General features: G+C 38.9%; 1 protein-coding gene across 1 annotated transcript in view; it reads left to right on the forward strand.

The window, feature by feature from the left end:
- Positions 1-19,048, forward strand: part of LOC131540312 (uncharacterized) — a 107,679-nt gene that overhangs the window by 17,947 nt on the left and 70,684 nt on the right. Inside the window, exons 4-9 of the mRNA XM_058774959.1 lie at positions 3,500-3,617; positions 4,758-4,881; positions 5,302-5,375; positions 6,175-6,232; positions 8,711-8,918; positions 9,846-19,021. Coding sequence (XP_058630942.1) covers positions 3,500-3,617; positions 4,758-4,881; positions 5,302-5,375; positions 6,175-6,232; positions 8,711-8,918; positions 9,846-19,021 — 9,758 coding nt within the window. The remainder of the gene's footprint in view (positions 1-3,499; positions 3,618-4,757; positions 4,882-5,301; positions 5,376-6,174; positions 6,233-8,710; positions 8,919-9,845; positions 19,022-19,048) is intronic.

The raw sequence follows: 19,048 nt of genomic DNA on the forward strand, positions 1-19,048 counted from the left end.
AACTTTCACATTGGAAAGTAGAAAGAACAGTGGTTCTGCAGTAGTTCATGTGTCTCGGACATTAATTTTATTTTGTGACTGTCACTCAGGTTTTTTTTTTTCTTTTTAAATAACTGTTTTGGTTTAGTTTTGGAACATACTATTTGAAAACAGTAAAACTGCGGAGTCTTTAATATCAATATTTACCATAATTTACCTTAATATCACATTTACCATACCATGAATTGAGTATTAAATTGTAATATTAAAATCAAAAGATCATGTAAATGTGTCTCTCAAATGATATATAGCAAAATATATTTGTTTATCCATTCTTTAATTATTTCAACAAAGAGCAGTGTCACTTTTCAATCGGGTTGCTCTGTAGAGAAGAAAATGCTTTCAAGTTTGTTTTTAATTTGAGGTGTTGTTTGACCCGAGGTCATAACAGTATAATAAATCAGTCGATATGGACTAAAATCTGCCCTCTCTTAAGAGGCTTACGTGCCCAAAATAGAGGCTTTGGTGTGACAGCTATTCTATACAGATCACAGCTGAAATGCTAGTATTTTTTCTGTGATCTGGTGATATTTTAAATATGTATGTTTAGGTCAAAAGACAGTTGAACAGAAGATTTTTTGGTTTAAAATATTAAAATACAAATTCTTACAGTTTTCAAACACAGAAACATGAACATTATTTGAATGAAAAGTGTTTGCGTCACTGTTGGGGCAAATTCTGGTCTTGTGGAGCGGTTACAATACCTTCTGATTATGTAATGTGAAGATTAGGATTACTGACAGCTGGATTATATTGTAGATAATGATGGACAACAATATAATGGATACATTTATCATTACATCCGTCATTTACGTCAGCTTTAAAAAGACTATTATTAAACACAGGTTATTGAATAATTGAACATTAATGCACACCCTATATAAAAGAGAGAGCTGTGTTGCAGTATTATGTTTGTTGTTATATGTGACCCTGGAGCACAAAACCAGTCTTAAGTCGCTGGGGTATATTTGTAGCAATAGCCAAAAATTCACTGTAAGGGTCAAAATTATCAATTTTTCTTTTATGCCAAAAATCATTAGGATATTAAGTAAAGATCATGTTCCCTGAAGATATTTTGTAAATTTCTTACCGTAAATATATCAAAACTTGATTAGTAATATGCATTGCTAAGAATTCATTTGGACAACTGATGTATAAATCTCAATTTTGAAAAATTGACACTTAAGACTGGTTTTGTTGTCCAGGGTCACATATTTGATTTGCTTGACCAGTGTATGTTTTTCATGTTTCATTTGCTGTAAGATTGAAATAATTTGACGAAAAGATATAAAACAGTAATGCGGTCAAGACCTGGATTCAGTAGAAAGCTATATATATAAGTGTGTTTGTTTTCTCATGTTTGTGTGTTAGTAGAGTAAGTGTACGTTGGCGCGCGTGTGTGTGTGTGTGAGAGAGATTGTGTTGGGGATAAGGAGGATGAGTGTTGAAGGGTTAAACTGTGCCATGTGCTGACCTGACACGGCAGGGATCAGACTAGCAAAGAGACAAGACAAATTGATAGCGATAGGCATAAAATGAGAGAGAGAGAAAGACAAAGAAACCATTTGTGGAGATGCTCTCTTGAATTGCTAGCATTTAATAATAGTCAATGACTACTATTCAGAAGTTTGGCATCGGTAAGATTTTTAATGTTTTTGAAGAAATTGTGATATGCTACATATAGTAAAAACAGAAATATTGTGAAATATTATTATAAATGAAAATAACTACAGAATTTTAATATAATTTGAAATGTGTTTTTTTTCCTGTGATGACAGCTGAATTTTCAGCATCATTACTCCAGTCTTCTGTTTCACACAGTCCTTTAGAAATCATTCTAATATGCTGATTTGAAGCCGAAGAAACACTTCTTCTAATTATATCGATATTGAAAATGTTGATTTGGACGGACCTTAATGTCTTCATACCTCCACATGTCTGTGTTCAGACGCGGGTGTAATTTAGGAGTCTCTGAATTCAATTTGAGAGATATAGACATGGGATGTGACATGCTGTCTGTGTCTGTCACACTCCGTCTGCTTACCACAATGAAAACAAAGTTTCCAAGGACGGCTTTTGTTTATTATACACTCTTTCTTCATTGCACACACAATTTAGAATATTCTTTTTGTCCTTTCAGTACTTTTTCCTCACTGATGTGTCTATAATGTTTATAGTAGGGTTAGATCATTCCCTTTTTGAACTAACTTTATAATGTATAAATGTGTGTGCACATATAACGTGTCCTTCTTTTACAAAGTGACATTCAGGCTAACTGGGCTACATTAACCAGCCAAATCAACATTGGGTTCAAGTCTTAAAAGGGGAGATTCACGACCACTATTCTGACCTACTTGTAAGATGCTTAACTGCTGTAGATTTCTTTGGATAATACAGTGTTTCACTAAATCAAGAATGTAATGGAATGGTTGCGCTAATGGTTTGCTGCCAGCTTCAAGCTCTTTAGAAACCGCTAAGGAAGAGACAATTATGAGTTGTTCAGAGAAATTAAAATATTTAGAGGTAGCAGGACTCCTGACAGCCTCAATGTTCTGATCGTAGTGTTCGGAGAGACCTATAATTAATTCCCCCTCCTCTTCTCTCGCCTCTTAATATAATTACTGTGTCTTTATATTGAATATGATTGTGAAGAATTAGCCTGGTTTGTGCACGGAAAATTTCTGCTTGGGTAGTTTAAATTGCATGAGCTTGACATTATTATTGTGAATATTAGGAGCTTTTCAGGCAAAATTTGAGGCGAAGAAACTGTTAACACTAAAGCAGGCTCCAGTATGGAGACTCTTTGAGTTAGTTGAATTATTTCACCCCTAAATAATAAATTGTTACCCTCGTTTTGTTTCTAACCCATATGACTGACGACTTTTTTTTTTTAATTATTACATTTTCAAGAAATATTCTGAAATTTTGTGAAGTGTGTGATGGGGGATAAAAGCGCCTTAAAGTGGGTCATGCGTCTTTTCAAGTCATGCAGGTTTGGAATGGCATAAGTGTACGTTTAATTCTGATATAAGCAACATGAACAAATAAAATTATATGCAAATTTAAACGGATATGAAATCATGCATGTATGTGCATAGGGATGATCTACTAAAGCAAACATCAGCCGGCTCAGACTTGACGTTACAGAGATCCAATTAACTACACTGATAGCCACCAATATACAAGAAAATCTAATTACATAGTTCCATTCCAAAAAAAAAGTCAATTAATAATTCAAAATTCAATTTTTATGATCCGTACGAAATATTTATGCCCATTTCCTCAATTCACCCACCGTTGGTGAGGTTATTTTTAGACTCTCCCCTAAAGGACACTGATGAAGTGTCTCGAACTCACAGAGAGGTGTGGGTGAATTGGGAGATTTCAGAGTCGGTGCATTTCTTCATCATATTTGTTGATGGTCTGATCTCTATTTCTGTATCTCTATCTGTGGCCCAAGTGAGATTAATCGTCTGGACCTGGGTCTGGTTGTGGAGGTGTGGAATAAAGGACTCATCTGGGACACCTTGATAGGAACGGCATGGATCCCACTTAACACCATCCGCCAATCAGATGAGGTAAGTGGGTACCACCAGCCAATCGGAATGAAGAGAAATATGCCCTCGACAGTCACACATCTCAGCTGTCTATCTGGTGAGGCATGAAAGTGCCACTCCCACCTTGTTTCACACAAGACGTTAAGACCATCTGAGTCATGCCCGGAGCTGAGGTGGGTGGGGAATGCAGTGCAAATGGTGAGAATGACAAAACAATTTGCTTCCAACTGGACACTTCTGGAATAACCCCATGGTGTCCGTCAAAGGCGGACAATTAAGTTCTCCCCCAAATTAAAATTTGCTGAAACTTTACTCATCCTAGGCCATCCAAGATGTAGATGCGTCATCGCAGCAGATTTGGTGAAATTTAGCAGTATGTCCTTGGCCAATGGATCCTCTGAAGCTAATGGGTCCCGTCAGAATGAGAGTCCAAACAACTGATAAAAACATCACAATGCAGCGAACAGCTACACTAAGATGTTTTTAACTTCAAGCCGTTGCTTCTGGCTAAAATTTGAAAACCCATCTATAATGCATTCTTCGGTGGAAAAGTTGTATCATCTGAATAAGGAGAGAAAAATGCGCCATTCAAGTACCGTTTGCAAACGAAAGCAGTTCAAAACACTGATGTGAGAGTCGCATGGGTATATTTGTAGTAGCAATAGCCAAATATACATTGTCAAAATGATCGATTATTCTTTTATGCCAAAAACCATTAGGATATTAAGTAAATATCATGTTCCATGAAGATATTTTGTAAATTTCCTACTGTAAATATTTCAAAAGTTAATTTTTGATTAGTAATATGCATTGCTAAGAAATTCATTTGGACAACTATAAGGGCGATTTACTCAATATTTAGATTTGTTTGCACCCTCAGATTCCATATTTTAAAATAGTTGTATCTCGGCCAAATATTGTCCGATCCTAACAAACCATACATCAATGGAAAGATTATTTAAGATAATGTATAGATCTCAATTTAAAAAAATTGACCCTTATGACTGGTTTTGTGGTCCAGGGTCACATTTGTGTGTTTTATTTGCTTTTTTAAAAATTTTTTATTATTTGCTGTCCCTTCAAGCTCTCTCTCTCTACACTGTATCTCCGAGTCAGAGTTGGGCTGACGTCTTACAGGTCTCTCTGTCTCTCTTTCTTTAGGAGGGGCCTGGAGAATGGACCTCACTGGATTCTGAGGTTCTGATGAAGGAAGATGAGATATATGGCACTAAAAACCCCACTCCTCACCAAGTGCTGCTGGACACACGCTTTGAGCTCCCTTATGGTAGTCCACATATAATAGAATAGAATATGCCTTTTTCCCTAGAATATGCTTCTTCCGTTAACTGCCACATATACAGTGGCCACAAAACTAAATTCATACATTTTTAAATGTCTGAAGTGCTTTTAGGGCCACTGTATGATATAAGAAATCTAAATGAATCAAGGAGACGTAAATGGAGAACATCTAAGGGAAAAAAAGAGGAAGCAAATGGTGCTGATGTATTTGTGATGTTGCTGCTGTAACCTCTGTATCTCATGCCATATTAAACACTGTGAATACAGAATTGAGTGCGGTGTGGCCAGAAGAACTGGAAGGGAGGAGCGAGAGATGCATTGGAACAGTGGAAGCTGGAGTCTTATCTAAAGATATCTATAGACTTTCTTTCCCCCTTATTTCTGTATTATTTGTTTGCTTGTGCAGATATCCCTGACGACGAGGCCCAGTACTGGACTAAAAAGCTGGAGCGCATCAATTCTATGAGGATACATGATGAGGTACAGACCGTGTGTGTGTTTAGATGGAGTAGAGATCAGTGAATATGTACAGTAGAAGTAACAGGACAAGAGTTACAACTATTCAGATTTTTAAAGAAAATATGCATTTTTTTTTTTTTATTATTATGGTGAATTTCATATTTGAAATATGAATTTAAGATATATATTTTTTTGTATTTGGGGGGTGATTTTCTTTTTTTTTTTTCACATCCAACAAATGGAAATCTGCATTGTTTTGTGAGTGCATTGTCAGCTATCGTCTGAAAAAAAAAATATATATCTCTGAACCTTTTCTTATATGTGCGTATATGTATGTTTGTGTTGATTATATGTATGTATGTTGATTTGGAGCAGGTATTTGGTATTTTGCTTTCATCAATATTGCATTGGTAGGCTACTCCAAAAAAGGGATTCTGCAGTTTAGTTAAAAAAAAATAAATAAAAAAGATCTTCTACCGCCTCCTGCTGTCAGCTCTGAGTTATTACAAGGGCCTTACAGTTATACTGCCAAAAGACCACTAAGATGTGCTGTATATAACCAATGGAGGGGAAGATTAGTGCACATGAACATCACTTCTGATTTGTTACGAATAATTCCTTGCTGAAATTGTGTATTGTTATTTTAGCCAGTGTAATTAATAAGTAAAGTAAATAAGTTTAAGTTAGCCTCTATCTTAGACATTTATGAAAACACACCGGTATTAAAGCTGATGTTGTTAGCTGATGGCTTTTGACCTTTTTGTTAATTTCCCTTCTGTTATTTTTTTTTTACATTTTTGTTTTGATTTTTTTTTAATAGTATTCACTGCAAGATGAAGCTCAGAGAAGACAGCTGCCCCCAGTGCCCTCCCAGTGCTGTAAGTATTCTGTTTTCAGACTTGACTGTGGGGAAAAAATTAATTGCGTGACGAGTCCCTATAAAGCCAGTAGATGGCAGTAGTTTATAGCTGCTGTAATACATTTAGCCCTGATGATTTATGGCATTCGACTTTTATGTTCTGTTTGTTGTATTAATATCGCAAGTGTCAAGATTTACTTTTGCTTAAAACGACAGTACACTCAACAAATTAAGATTACTTTCTTTTTTACTTTGGACATAAAATACAATGTTTGAATGACACTATGATAGTCAATATTTACTTCCATTGTATGGAACAATGAAATGTCTCTCTAACAATTTGTGCATTTACTTTCTTGACCTCTCTAACATTTACTTTCTTGTTTCATGGAAAAGAATGTCTTACAGATTTGTAACAAAATGAATGTGAATAAATAATTGCTGAATATTCATTTTTGGTGACCTGCCCAACCGTGAAGTAATTTACTGAAATATTTGATATCATTTTGTAACCAAAAAAATACAGTTTTTTGATATTAAATAATTAAGAAAGCAGATTTGCATGCAAACTCTTTAAATACTCTCTGTGAGTTATGCGATTGTATATTGCATCAGTAACACTTACAATAAGATTGTATTAGTTAATATCAATGCATTGACTAACAAATGTACTGCTCGTTGTCAGTGTTAAAGTTTTTATGAATCTTTCTTAAAGGGGACACCGGATGCCCATTTCCCACAAGTTGGTATGATTCTTTAGGGTCTTCTTGAAATGTCTGCAAATTACTTTGGTGAAAATTCCTCGATGGTTCACTTTTACGTCCAACTACAAAACATCTGCATTCCTTACGAGACATTGTTTTTGCTACAGCTGCTTGAGTGCAGAGAAAATGACGGACAGGGTACAACTGACTGAGGGCAGAAATATGCTAATATGGGATAGTCCATCAGCGGCCATAGGCGGGGCCTGAAAATCAAAACTGCTTGGTAACTAAGACTGTTTAGTTCTTTGGGGATTTAAAAAAAAAAGGAGTGAATGGATTTGTGTCATTGTAGGGTGGTTGCCTCCAGACACCATGTAAAAGTGAATTTTGCATCCAATGTCCCCTTTAACATTTGTTGATACAACTGTTCAATCTTAGTTCATGTTAGCTCAGGTCCATTAAATATTAAAAAATACCAATTTTGCTTTTAATAACGTATTAGTAAATGATGAAATTAACATTAAGATTAATAAATGCTTTAGACTTTTGTTTCATTATTAGTTCTTGCTCACTAATATAGGTATTTAATGTTATCAAATGGAACCTTATTGTAAAGCGTTATCATTATATGTATCTTCTGCTGTTTAACTTTCTCCACACCACTAGGCAATTGGACATACTTTGGATGGAATGATCAGCAGAGTATGTACTTCATGTGTGTTGTAACTAATCATCATTTCACTTCTTTTCTTCTTTCTTCCTGTTACCATTTATTAATTTACTGAGAAAGTAATTAAGGTTCGGTTGGAGGCACTTGCAATGGAAAATTTTATTTACATTACACAGTCACTCTCAGAATCTGCTTGCGATTTTAAGTAAAATATTTAGTATTTATTAGTAATGCACCAGAATGTAAGACATCAAGTCATCTAATATGCGCTACCAGTATTGCAGGGAAGTGGAGTAGATTGAATGGTTTTACATTTTGGATTTATTATTATTTATGTGTTGAATTTAAGTTTTTTTTAAAGGCATCACGTCCGTTGCAGTGTCTGAGGAAATTTTGTATGCTCAAAGTCTAGTCTGACCGCAGCTTTAAATCTTTTGATAATGCTTATATTCTTAAACTGTTTATATTCTTAAAATTCTATTTGTCATATGGTTTTCATTTCAAAACTAACATTTTATGACAAAACATTTTTTATTTTATTCATTTTATTTCATTCTATTTTCCAAATTTTAGAATAATAGTAATAATAACGAATGTGTTTGTGCGCCCAAGCTAATGACTAATAGTGTACATAAAACAAGATGAAGTTTAGTGCGTATGCAAATTGAAATTTTCCACCTTTCCTATTTTGGTTATTCATCGTTCCTTCATTATGCATATTTTTGTGCTTCATGCATTTATTTGTTGTGCATGTGATTTGTATTTAGAAATCTCTATTAACTTTTTTGACCGCAAACGTTTAGCATAAATCTTACAAAGATGCCGTCACCTTTGTGTTTTTTTTTTACCATTTTTATAATTTACCTTTAGCTTTTATGCAGTGTTGTGACAGAACCTTTTAAAAGTAAAAATATTCCATATAGTTTACATTCCATATAGTTTACATTAAATAATACATTTTGTTTAAAATAATTTATGCTGGAGTATAGCATGTACCACAACTGCCACTGCTTTAGCACGGTCGTTGGAGTCTCTGCATTCAATTAATTTAATTATTTTAAAGTTTTAGGTCAAGTCCTCCCTGACCACATTTTACTCACTTCTGGATTTCATTGTGCTGTAGCTTTTGATGACCCTGACAGCGCTGTGGATGACCGGGACAGTGAGACAAACAGCAGGCCTCCACGATACCACACCACGGCTCAACCCAATTCCTCAGTACATCAGTACCCTATTGGCCGAATATTACAGAATCAGCCATTATCAAAAGAGTCTAGAACAGACTCTATCCAGAGCTATGACTTGGATTATAGAGAAGGAAAGGAACAGAGGTATGTTTGAACACTTGATTCCACAAATACATGTACAGCTTGGCATACATAATTTTGAAATATAGAATTACACACCCATTATCTAAAAATCCTTTAAAAAAAAAAAGATTAATATTGAAAACATTATATTTATTTGAAGCAACCCTAAATAAGATACTATGACTTATTTTCAGATAATGTCTTGGATATACTTGTATTTTGTCTTTCAGCACTTAAAGTTTACAATAAAAACAAGGGCAGTGTGCAAAAATCTGTCAGTGCAGTAAGACAAAATACATTTGTGACCCTGGAGCACAAAACCAGTCTTAAGTCGCTGGAGTATATTTGTAGCAATAGCCAAAAATGCATTGTATGGGTCAAAATGATCCATTTTTCTTTTAAGCCAAAAATCATTAGGATATTAAGTAAAGATCATGTTCCATGAAGATATTTTGTAAATTTCTTAGCGTAAATATCAAAACTTAATTTCTGATTAGTAATATGCATTGCTAAGAACTTCATTTGGACAACTTTAAAGGTGATTTTTTTTTTTTTTTTTTTTTGCGCACACAGATTCTAGATTTTCAAATGGTTGTATCTCGGCCAAATATTGTCCGATCCTAACAAACCATACATGTATAAATCTCAATTTTGAAAAATTGACACTTAAGACTGGTTTTGTGGTCCAGGGTCACATATATTCAAGGTATGAGCTATGAATAATATCTAAGAGTTGTTAAAACAAAATTTTAAGAATTACAACTATTAAGAAAGTATTTTTTTTTTCAGTCAAAATGTTCTGTTTTAGTTGTTTCATACATTCTCATTTTTTTGTCTGTCTTTGTTTTTATCCATCTATATATTTTGATTTAAGATTTTGTTCATTTCTCTTCCTTTTCGTTCTTCTCCTCATCCATGCTTTTGGCACTTTCACTTCATGCGCACCAGATTTTCAAGTGGTACAGATGATGTCAGAATGATTCCAGTGGACTCGGGTATGGGAGTTGAAGACTGGGAGACCAAATACAAAATTAATGACAACATACTGGATGATTACCTGGAACCAGAGCAGAAAACGTGGGACGATGATGATGACACCAAGAGTGAAATTTATAGAATTGTGAGCAGCCCGGGTGACTCCAAAGGGAGTCGGTTTAACCAGACAGTAGAGTGTGATGCAATGTCCCCAGAGGAAGCTGAGGAGTATGACACATTAGGAAATCCCATCAGGAGAGCAGCCACAAGCAGCAGTGAGGTCCGTTTGGTCTATAAAGAAGCTAGAAACTTCGAGGATGAAATTTCCCCTCCTGAGATTTCCATCATTCCTTCAATTAGGCAACTTCGCAGGACAAACCAAGCATCATATACAGAGGGGCTGTTGTACAAAACCAGGATGTGGGCCAAAAACTCATTTGAAGACACCCTTGAGAACTACACAATTTATTGTGAGGAAGAGGAAGCCAGAATGAGAGCAAGAAGTGAATATGGATCTGCAGGATCTGATGAAATGCAATTCTCTCTTGGGTCTGAAGAGGAGCTAGATGATATGGCGTTTGTAGAAGAGGATGCGCAGTATGAATATGACAGTTACTACAGTAATGCAAGAAATATTTCCTCTTATGATGAATGGTCACAAGGCTATTATGAACAACAGAGTAACATGGGGAATGATTGCACAAGGGGCCCAGATGAAATAATGCCAACTGAGCAGAAGCCAGATAAGGAGTATCATGATACAATGGACGAACTTCAGAACTTAGTTGACTCTGTGTCAGAATATCTGGCTGGAAGAGAGGAGGAAATTAGTAAATATGAATCAATGCAAAAATCTGTCACTAAAACAGAAACAGAGAGTGAAGAAAAGAAAACTGAGGGTAAACCTGCTGAGATGAAAGAGGAAAATGCTGTGGATCAAGGTATTGCAGGTGTTAAAAATGCCATGAGCTCTTTGTTTAACTCAATCACAAATACTAAACCAGCAGCTGAAAATACAGAAACTGCAACAAAAACTCCATCTCCAGTTCCTCCCCAGGCAGAGTCTGGTATTTCAAAATTGTTCTCTTTCATACCTAAATCAACTAGTAGTCCAACTCCGGTCGCTGTTGTACCACCTGCTAATCAGGAAACTAATGCAGACAAGAAGTTCTCTTTGCAGTCGCTGTTGCCATTTCAGTCCCCAGAGGTCAGTCGACCAGCTAGTGCCACATCAGAGACTGATGCTACAAACATTGCTGATTCAAGTGGCTCTCAAACTCAGGACTCCACTCCAAGTCAGACACAAACAGTGGTTGATTCAGTGCTAGGAAGATTGAGCCCTTTCAGGCTTTTTGGAGACAAATCTAGTGCTGAAACTGTTTCACAACCAAATATAACTCAGGGAAACACGGAGTCTAAAGAAGCATCAATGGAGAAATCCAAAAGTTTGTCTTTAGAGGGATCTGGGACACAACCTGAGCACCAGTCCTCATGTGGGGGATCAGGAAGTGGCTCAGTAGAGCTCTTACCTGAAACAGAATCATCTGGTGAATTACCCGATTCCATGCCCAGAGGGGCTACACCCAAGCTAGTAGAGAGTACAACTGAAGCAAAGCCTGCCAGTCAAACACCCGCAGAAGACACCGGATTCTTTAGCCCCTTTAAGAAGTCATTGAACTCACTCATATCAAACAATGCTCCTGACGATAAGCCAGCTGAGGTCCCCTCAATGTTTTCTATTTTTAAGCCAGCCGAGGCTCCAAAATCTGAGGATGTGTCTGGTACTTTTGCCAATAAATTAAAGCTCCCTTTCTTTTCCTCAGATGCTCCAGTCAATACTCAGGCAGCTAAACAAGAAGGTGGTATGCTGTCTGGATTTCTAAAACTGACAACAGGTGAAGATCCCAATATTTCTAGACCTGGTGGACTTCAAGCTGGTGGTAAACCACCACTGTCCAGTCGTTCTGCACTGCTTGAAAGTGTTTCCAAAGGAAATGCAGATACTGGCTGGTTCTCCAATCTGTTCAAAGCAGGCTCAACTGAACCACCAAAGCCACAGACTGGAACACCAGCCTCATCAAAGCCAACAGCAACTACACAAAACATTCCCACTGTTGTTGTGAATCCTGAAAAACCAGCCAATGTCAAAGAAGCTTCTGCAGATATAGTTGCTGAAGAAGATTCTGCAACAAAATGTCATAATGAGTGCCTGTCTACTGAAAATCAAAGAGAGATTAAAATGGATACACTGGATACAGACCAAGTTGGCAGAAATGAAAATGCACCTAAACTTCAAGATGGATCAAATGCCAAGCCAGATGACCAATGCCATTCAAAGACTCAGGTTCAACCAAAGACACAAAATGATACACCGGCACAACCTCAGTCTCAGGGCTTGCTATCCGGTCTTTTATCTGGCAACAACAAGCCCCAAGCAAGTTCTGGTCCACCTCCACAGGGTGGATTACTCTCAGGGCTACTTTCCACTGTTACTGGCTCCCAGAACCCGAGCCAGGTTCAACCAAGGGCTGCATCTGCTCAGTCAGGAGGGCTGTTGTCTGGAATATTGAAAATGGCTGCCCCTGAAAGTTTAACCACAAGCCAGTCAACAGGCCCACAGCAGCAACAACCCGGCAATGAAGGAAATTCCTTCCAAGAATCACCTGCAACTGCTCAAAGCCACAGCCAGCCACAGCAGAGCACTGGAATTTTCTCTGGGTTATTCAAATTGGCCAGTGATACAGTTTCAAGCCCCCAAACAGCACCTGGCCAGTCAGCACCAAATCCTGAAAATCAAAATGTCCCAAAGCAAGGAACATTGGAGGGTGCACCCAATGAGCCCTCTCAAGGAGCTTCACCTCAGCCTCAGTCGGGAGGCTTCTTATCTGGACTTTTGAAGTTGGCCACCCCTGAGACTGTCCCATCACCTGGAGAGGTATCCCAGCCTCAGCAACAGCAAGCATCACAACAGAACAGTAATCAACAATCAAGTCAACAACATTCAGACACAAAGAGTCAACTGCCGCCATCTCAGCCACCGCCAATTGAACCACCTCCAAGTCAAACAGGAGGACTTTTTGGGGGACTCCTAAAACTAACAGAGAGTGCTCTTGCAGGGTCACAACAGCCAAGTGGTTCTGGCAGTCAGCCTAATCAACAGCAATCCAGCAAACCAAATACACAGTCACAACCACCACCTGCTACAGCAAGTGGAATGTTTTCAGGATTTTTGAACAAGCTAACAGCCCCAGAGAGTGTCCCTCAACAGCCACATCCTGGAAATAGTAGCCTGACCTCACAACAGAGCCCTAAACCCCCTGAACAACCACTACCTTCCCAGACAGGTGGCTTCCTTTCTGGCCTGTTTGGTATGAGTGCATCAGATGTTAATAATGCCAAAGACCCAGCTCCCCAGAATCTTCCACAGCAGGAGGCCCCTTGTTCTGGTCAACCTAATGCACAGCAAAGTAACAGACAAAACTTGCGAAGACAAAACCAAGTTCCACCTCAGCCGGTACCTCAAAGTGGACCAAGTGGAATGTTCTCTGGGTTGCTTAATAAGATTGCAGACACCGCCACTGCACCACCCCAGGCACAAAACACACAGCAAACCAGTAGATCTGGTCCAAATGAAAGTGCCCCCCAGCAATCTTCTAGCCAACAGGGTGGTGGGTTCTTTTCTGGGCTTTTTTCAACCAACCAGACACCAGCACAATCACAACAAGGACCTCCTGGATCCAGTCAACAGCAGCAGGGAAACAGGCAGCCTTTACAAAGACAGAATCCGATTCCATCTCACACACCATCAACCCCTGAGCCATCACAAGGGGGTCTGCTTTCAGGCCTTTTCAACAAACTTGCATCAGTAGATACTCCAGGTCAGTCATCGACATCTGTTTCTGGAGTTCAGCACAACCAACAAACAAGTAGGCCAGATGCATCAGGACAGAGTCAAACATCTACCCAACAGCCACCGCCTTCAAACCAGTCGAGTGGACTTCTTTCTGGTCTTTTGAAGATGGGTTCAGAAGCTGCAGCCCCAAAATCACCTTCTGTAGGACAGCAGCCACATCCTTCCTCTGGAAGCCAGATGCAAGGTCCACAACGTCAAGGTCAGACTGTGTCACAAGGAGCAACACAACAGCAAAGTCAGTCTGGTGGTCTGTTTTCTAGCATTTTCAAAATGGCCACCTCGGATGAATCTGTGCAACAACCTGCCCAGTCAAGCAATCAGCAAGCAAATGCATCTGTTCAAAGTGCCAACAATCAGCAAAATGAGTCTAGTGGCATCATCTCTGGATTTTTGAACAAACTTACTACAACAGCTGAAGTAACAATAGCAAAAAGTGAAGCTTCCCCTGATGAGAAACCAAAACAGCAGCAACAAGACCGTACTGTAATTAAACCTAGTCAAGGACGTCCACAGATTCAGAGAGCCAAACCAGTTGAACTTATGTCCTCTGAAGATGGAGGTGCAGAAAAAGATCAAAAAGTTTCAGCACAAAAAGGTTTTTTGTCTGGACTATTTAGCAATGCTGCAGAGGAAGACACTTCATCTAAACTTCCTTCTCAAATCAATGAACCGCCAAAAAGTAGTTCTAATAGTGGTGCAGGTATGCTTTCTGGAATTTTTAAATCTGGAGCTAATGAAAATGACACTTCAGCAAAAAGTAAGGACTCCGAGAAGGGCTTCCTTGATCGACTAATGTCTAAGCAGAGTAAAGACGAGTCCACTACTTCAGTTACCAGCAGCACTGGTTCAGAGTCAAACAATTTAGTGAGTGAAGCTTCTCAACAACCTGCTAACCTGCATCCTGCAGCAAAGTCCACCCAACAGTACGTGGAGGAGATCCATAGACTCTTATATGGCACGTCTATTAATTATGGCTACCAAGATCTGCTGTATACATTTGCTGTGCATGGTGTGATTCCCCCAGAACTGTATGAACATCAGTGTCTCATAGAAGCTCTTCTTTGGCAGCAACTGAATGATTATGCTCTTTTGGAGACGCTAGCAACACAAGTTCCAGACTGTTATTCTGCAGATCAAATGCAAATGCCATTATCCTCTGAACCTGTTGTAGAGACACCTGAATCGTGGAACTTGAAAAACATGGATCCTAGTCAATTCCATATACCCTCACATCCTTGGCAGGATGTTGTTAACCTGCCATTTCAAAGTAGTCTTCCACTAGCAAATGGAGAGGATATTATTGTGTTTGACATGAGTAGCACAAACAAGAAACCCTGGGAAGGCTGTGACAATTTAAATGGTTTCAGTGATAAAAGAACCAAAAAGACTTGGATGGAGAAAACCACTGCCATAAACCTCTCAACAGATGTACCAGCAAAACAAAATGTGTGCCAGTCAATGTCAGACTTTAGTAGCAAAAATGCCTCAAAAATCACCCCAAAATCACATTTAGATTTGAAATTTGACTCAAGATTTTTCAGACGTCTTACTGAAAAAAAAGGGCCATTGGATTTGACTTCAGGTGCAGTCGACCTCCGTAGCACTGTAACTGCCAGTGAAGGTATAGAGGATGACATATTTTTTGAAGATTCTGAGTGGTACCAGCAGTGGCTGTCCTTGTTGGAGCAGGGAATGTGGTGGCCGGCTGAGGTAGGAGATTGTGGCTATTATGTTTACATGGACGAAGAATATATATACACTCTTTTGACTGATAGGGCTGGGAAGCACCTTTATGCATGTGCAACCCCAGAGGAGAGCCGTGTTTTAGAACAAATCACAGAAAATATTTCAAGTATTCTGCATAAAAAAGACAAACCAAAAATGACGCTCTGTGGTTTTAAAATACCTCTGTTCAGTGAAGATGAAGTTCTGTGGATACCAGGAAAAAAACATTGTGATTCGCAGCTCCTAAATGCTCCCATTGATTTGTCTTCAGCTCTTCAGAAAGGAAACAGGATTATGAACATGAATCTTGAGCGGTTCACCCAAATGTTTCAGGACTCCATAAATGCGCAGACAGAGCAACCTGTTGACTTCAGTGTGTACAAACTCAAAAAAGTAAAAATGGGTTCACAAGAGCCAAGTATAATTTCTACAGAGGAGCAACTTCAAGCAGCTGACCTCTCTAGGAAAGCAACAAACCCATGTCATGGAGGACCATACTGGATAAATCAGGGTATTAAAGACCTTTTTCCTGAGGTATCTGTGCACCAATTCTCTTCTCCAGTTACTTTTACTTCATCAGTGGGCTATAGAGAACATCCCTCAACTATAAAAACTTCAATTCCTGAAATCAGGATAGGATATGTAGATAATAAGCCTGTTGACCAGAAAACTCAAAGTAGGGAAACTACTTTGACAACTACTGCACCACAAACAGCTAAAGGCACAGCATTGGCAGGATCTACAATTACACCACAATCTCAGGCCACTTCTAGAAAACCTTCTGATCTACTGCATGGCAATGGAACGCCACCTACATCAACTAGGAAACTTCCTGTAGCACCAGCAAATTCAACAAAACAGGATGGGTTTACACAGCAGAGTGCAACCATTACACCACGAGTATTACCTACTCCACCAACCTCAGAACAAGTCACAACAAGTATTTCTTCTAAGCCTTCTGCTGCATCTCAGAAACATAAACTGGCAAGACAGCCATCACAGTCAACACAGTCTCCTTTATCAGAGAAAGCATCGAATTTTGATAGCTCTAAAACTGAAGAAGTTCCCTTGAAGCCAAAACCTTCCACAGTGATGTCAAATCAAAGACTATCATTGCCACCACCACAGAATTTACTTTTTAACAAACCTCAAATGCCAGTAGACTCTCTTCTTTGTAGTAAACCTATGGATTTCTCTGGAACCTTGAGTAAAAAAGACAAAGGTAAAAATGAGAAAACTCCAGCAGATACTGATGCTGAAAGGTCTATTCAGGATATCATTGACTTTACCACAACAAAATTAAAAGTTAAAAAGCAGAATGAAGAGACTTTTCACATGGGTGAGACAACCGCTGTAGATCTTACTGTTGAGTTAAATGAGGAAGTGAAAGAAATCAATGTAACATTTCCAGCTCTAGAGGTCAGAAATCTCTCCATGACAATGTCTGATGTGCCTCTGGGAACTGTTTCTGCTCCGGCCTCTCCGAGAAGACGACCACAGTACTTTCCTCCAGACAGTGGAATTCCCATACAAAAAGACAGCTGTGGCAATAAAGCACCGATGTCGCCAAGACAAAAACCCCAGCTTGCAAGACAAGCCTCAGATCAGGTGTCCCAGGCAAGCAGTATTCAAGTAAGCCCTGACAGAGTCCTGGTGGATTCACCCTTAAACGTAGCGTCAAAGTCGGCCTCAACACCAGTTAAACTTGATCGCCTCGAGGGAGGCCCAATTAAGCAAATTTCCAAACCCAGCCAAGTACCAACCTCCATGCCTCAGGCACCATCACCTCATATATGTCCTGAAATAAAGACATCACCAGTGTTAAGCCCAGCATTGCGCATATCTGCTCAAAATAAAAAAATTGGCCTCACAAGGCAGACTTCACTTGTTAGAGAATCTATGAGAATGAGTCACATGACTGGACAGTCATATAATGAGAACACTGCTCCAGCTAATTCAGTCAAAGCAACACTGGATATGACTTTAAAGACAGCCAAAAAGCATATGGAGATAGTGATCACTGAGACTTCAGCAACTGAAGCAGTACCCCTTGTAAGAAGCCGACGGGCATCATTCACAGAAATGAATACAGATTCTGTTGGTTTGCCTTTGCTTGTTGAGCCATCAGTGCAGGAGAAGAGTCTTATCCCACAAAGGCATCAATCGTTACCCCAGCTCGTATGTAGCGAATCCAGGTTTTTCCAGGAAGGTCCTGTTTTACACAGCCAAAACCATATTTGCAGCAGAACTGCAGGTTTGCCAGTGCATCCTTCTTCTTATCACCAAACAGCAACTGCTCCAGCTAATGCAATAAAAGCTACATTAGATATGTCTGCTAAATCAACTACTCATTCGACTGTGGTTACTGAGGCAATTCAAAAGCAAGCACTGCCACTTGTGAGAGCGAGATCAACATCAATCTCAGATTGCAACGAAGAGCTTGTCGGATTGCCTTTGCTTATTGAGCCATCAGTGCAGGAGAAGAGTCTTATCCCACAAAGGCATCAATCGTTACCACATCTCTCTTCTAATGACTCCAAGTTTTTCTATGAAGACCCTGTTTTACCCAGCCAAAATCATCCTTATAACAGAACTGCAAGTTTGCCAGTGCAACTTACTCATTGTCATCAAATAGCAACTGCTCCAGCAAATGTGATTAAAGCTACATTAGATATGTCTGCAAAATCAACAGCTAGTTCAGCTGTGGTAACTGAGGTGGTTCAAAAGGAAGCATTGCCACTTGTGAGAGCAAGATCAACATCAATCTCAGATGGCAATGAGGAGGTTGTTGGTATGTCTTTGATTGTGGACCCTCCAACGCAACAGCGGAAAAATCTTCTCATGAGTTGTGAATCACAATCGAATGTTAGACAAAGTGATTCTTTACAACATGTGGATGTGAAAACATCCCAGTTAAATCCAGCCTTAAGCCGACAAACACCTAGTTGGCAAGCAGCTTCTGCTCCAGCCAGTGCAGTTAAAACAATTGTGGATATGTCTCCAAAGCCGATTGAAAAAATCAAAGAGGAAAAGCAAGAATTATCTCCAATGCCATTGATGAAAAGAAAAACATCTGCTACTGTGATTGCCACAGGGACATCTGCTGGTTTGCCTTTAATTGTAACACCCTCTAATTCCCAAGAAAATCTTATGTCAGAGTCCTCATCTCCATCACAAGTGCAGGAAACACTGAAAGAAAAGAATAGTGGTACTTTAAGCCAGCAGTCCCTTGAAATCAGAAGCATCTCTTCTGAAGTGGGTTGCTTTCAAAGCAAAGGTCCTACATTACAAATAAAATGGCAATCATCTCTTTTAGGACAGCCCAACAGAATACCCACAGCACCAGCTAATACAATCAAGGACATAGTTGACATGTCTCCAAAACTCTTGTCAGATCCAACAGAGGTTTGTGGAGAAGTTATGACTGAAGCTGGCGTGCTGTCACTTGTAAAGACAAGACCAACCAGTGATACTGAAGTAATTAAAAGGGCTAGCTGGTGTACCATTACTGGTCGAACCTCCTTTGCTTCCTAAACTA

This window comes from Onychostoma macrolepis, chromosome 05 (assembly GCF_012432095.1).
Source record: "Onychostoma macrolepis isolate SWU-2019 chromosome 05, ASM1243209v1, whole genome shotgun sequence".
Classification (NCBI taxonomy): Eukaryota; Metazoa; Chordata; class Actinopteri; order Cypriniformes; family Cyprinidae; genus Onychostoma; species Onychostoma macrolepis.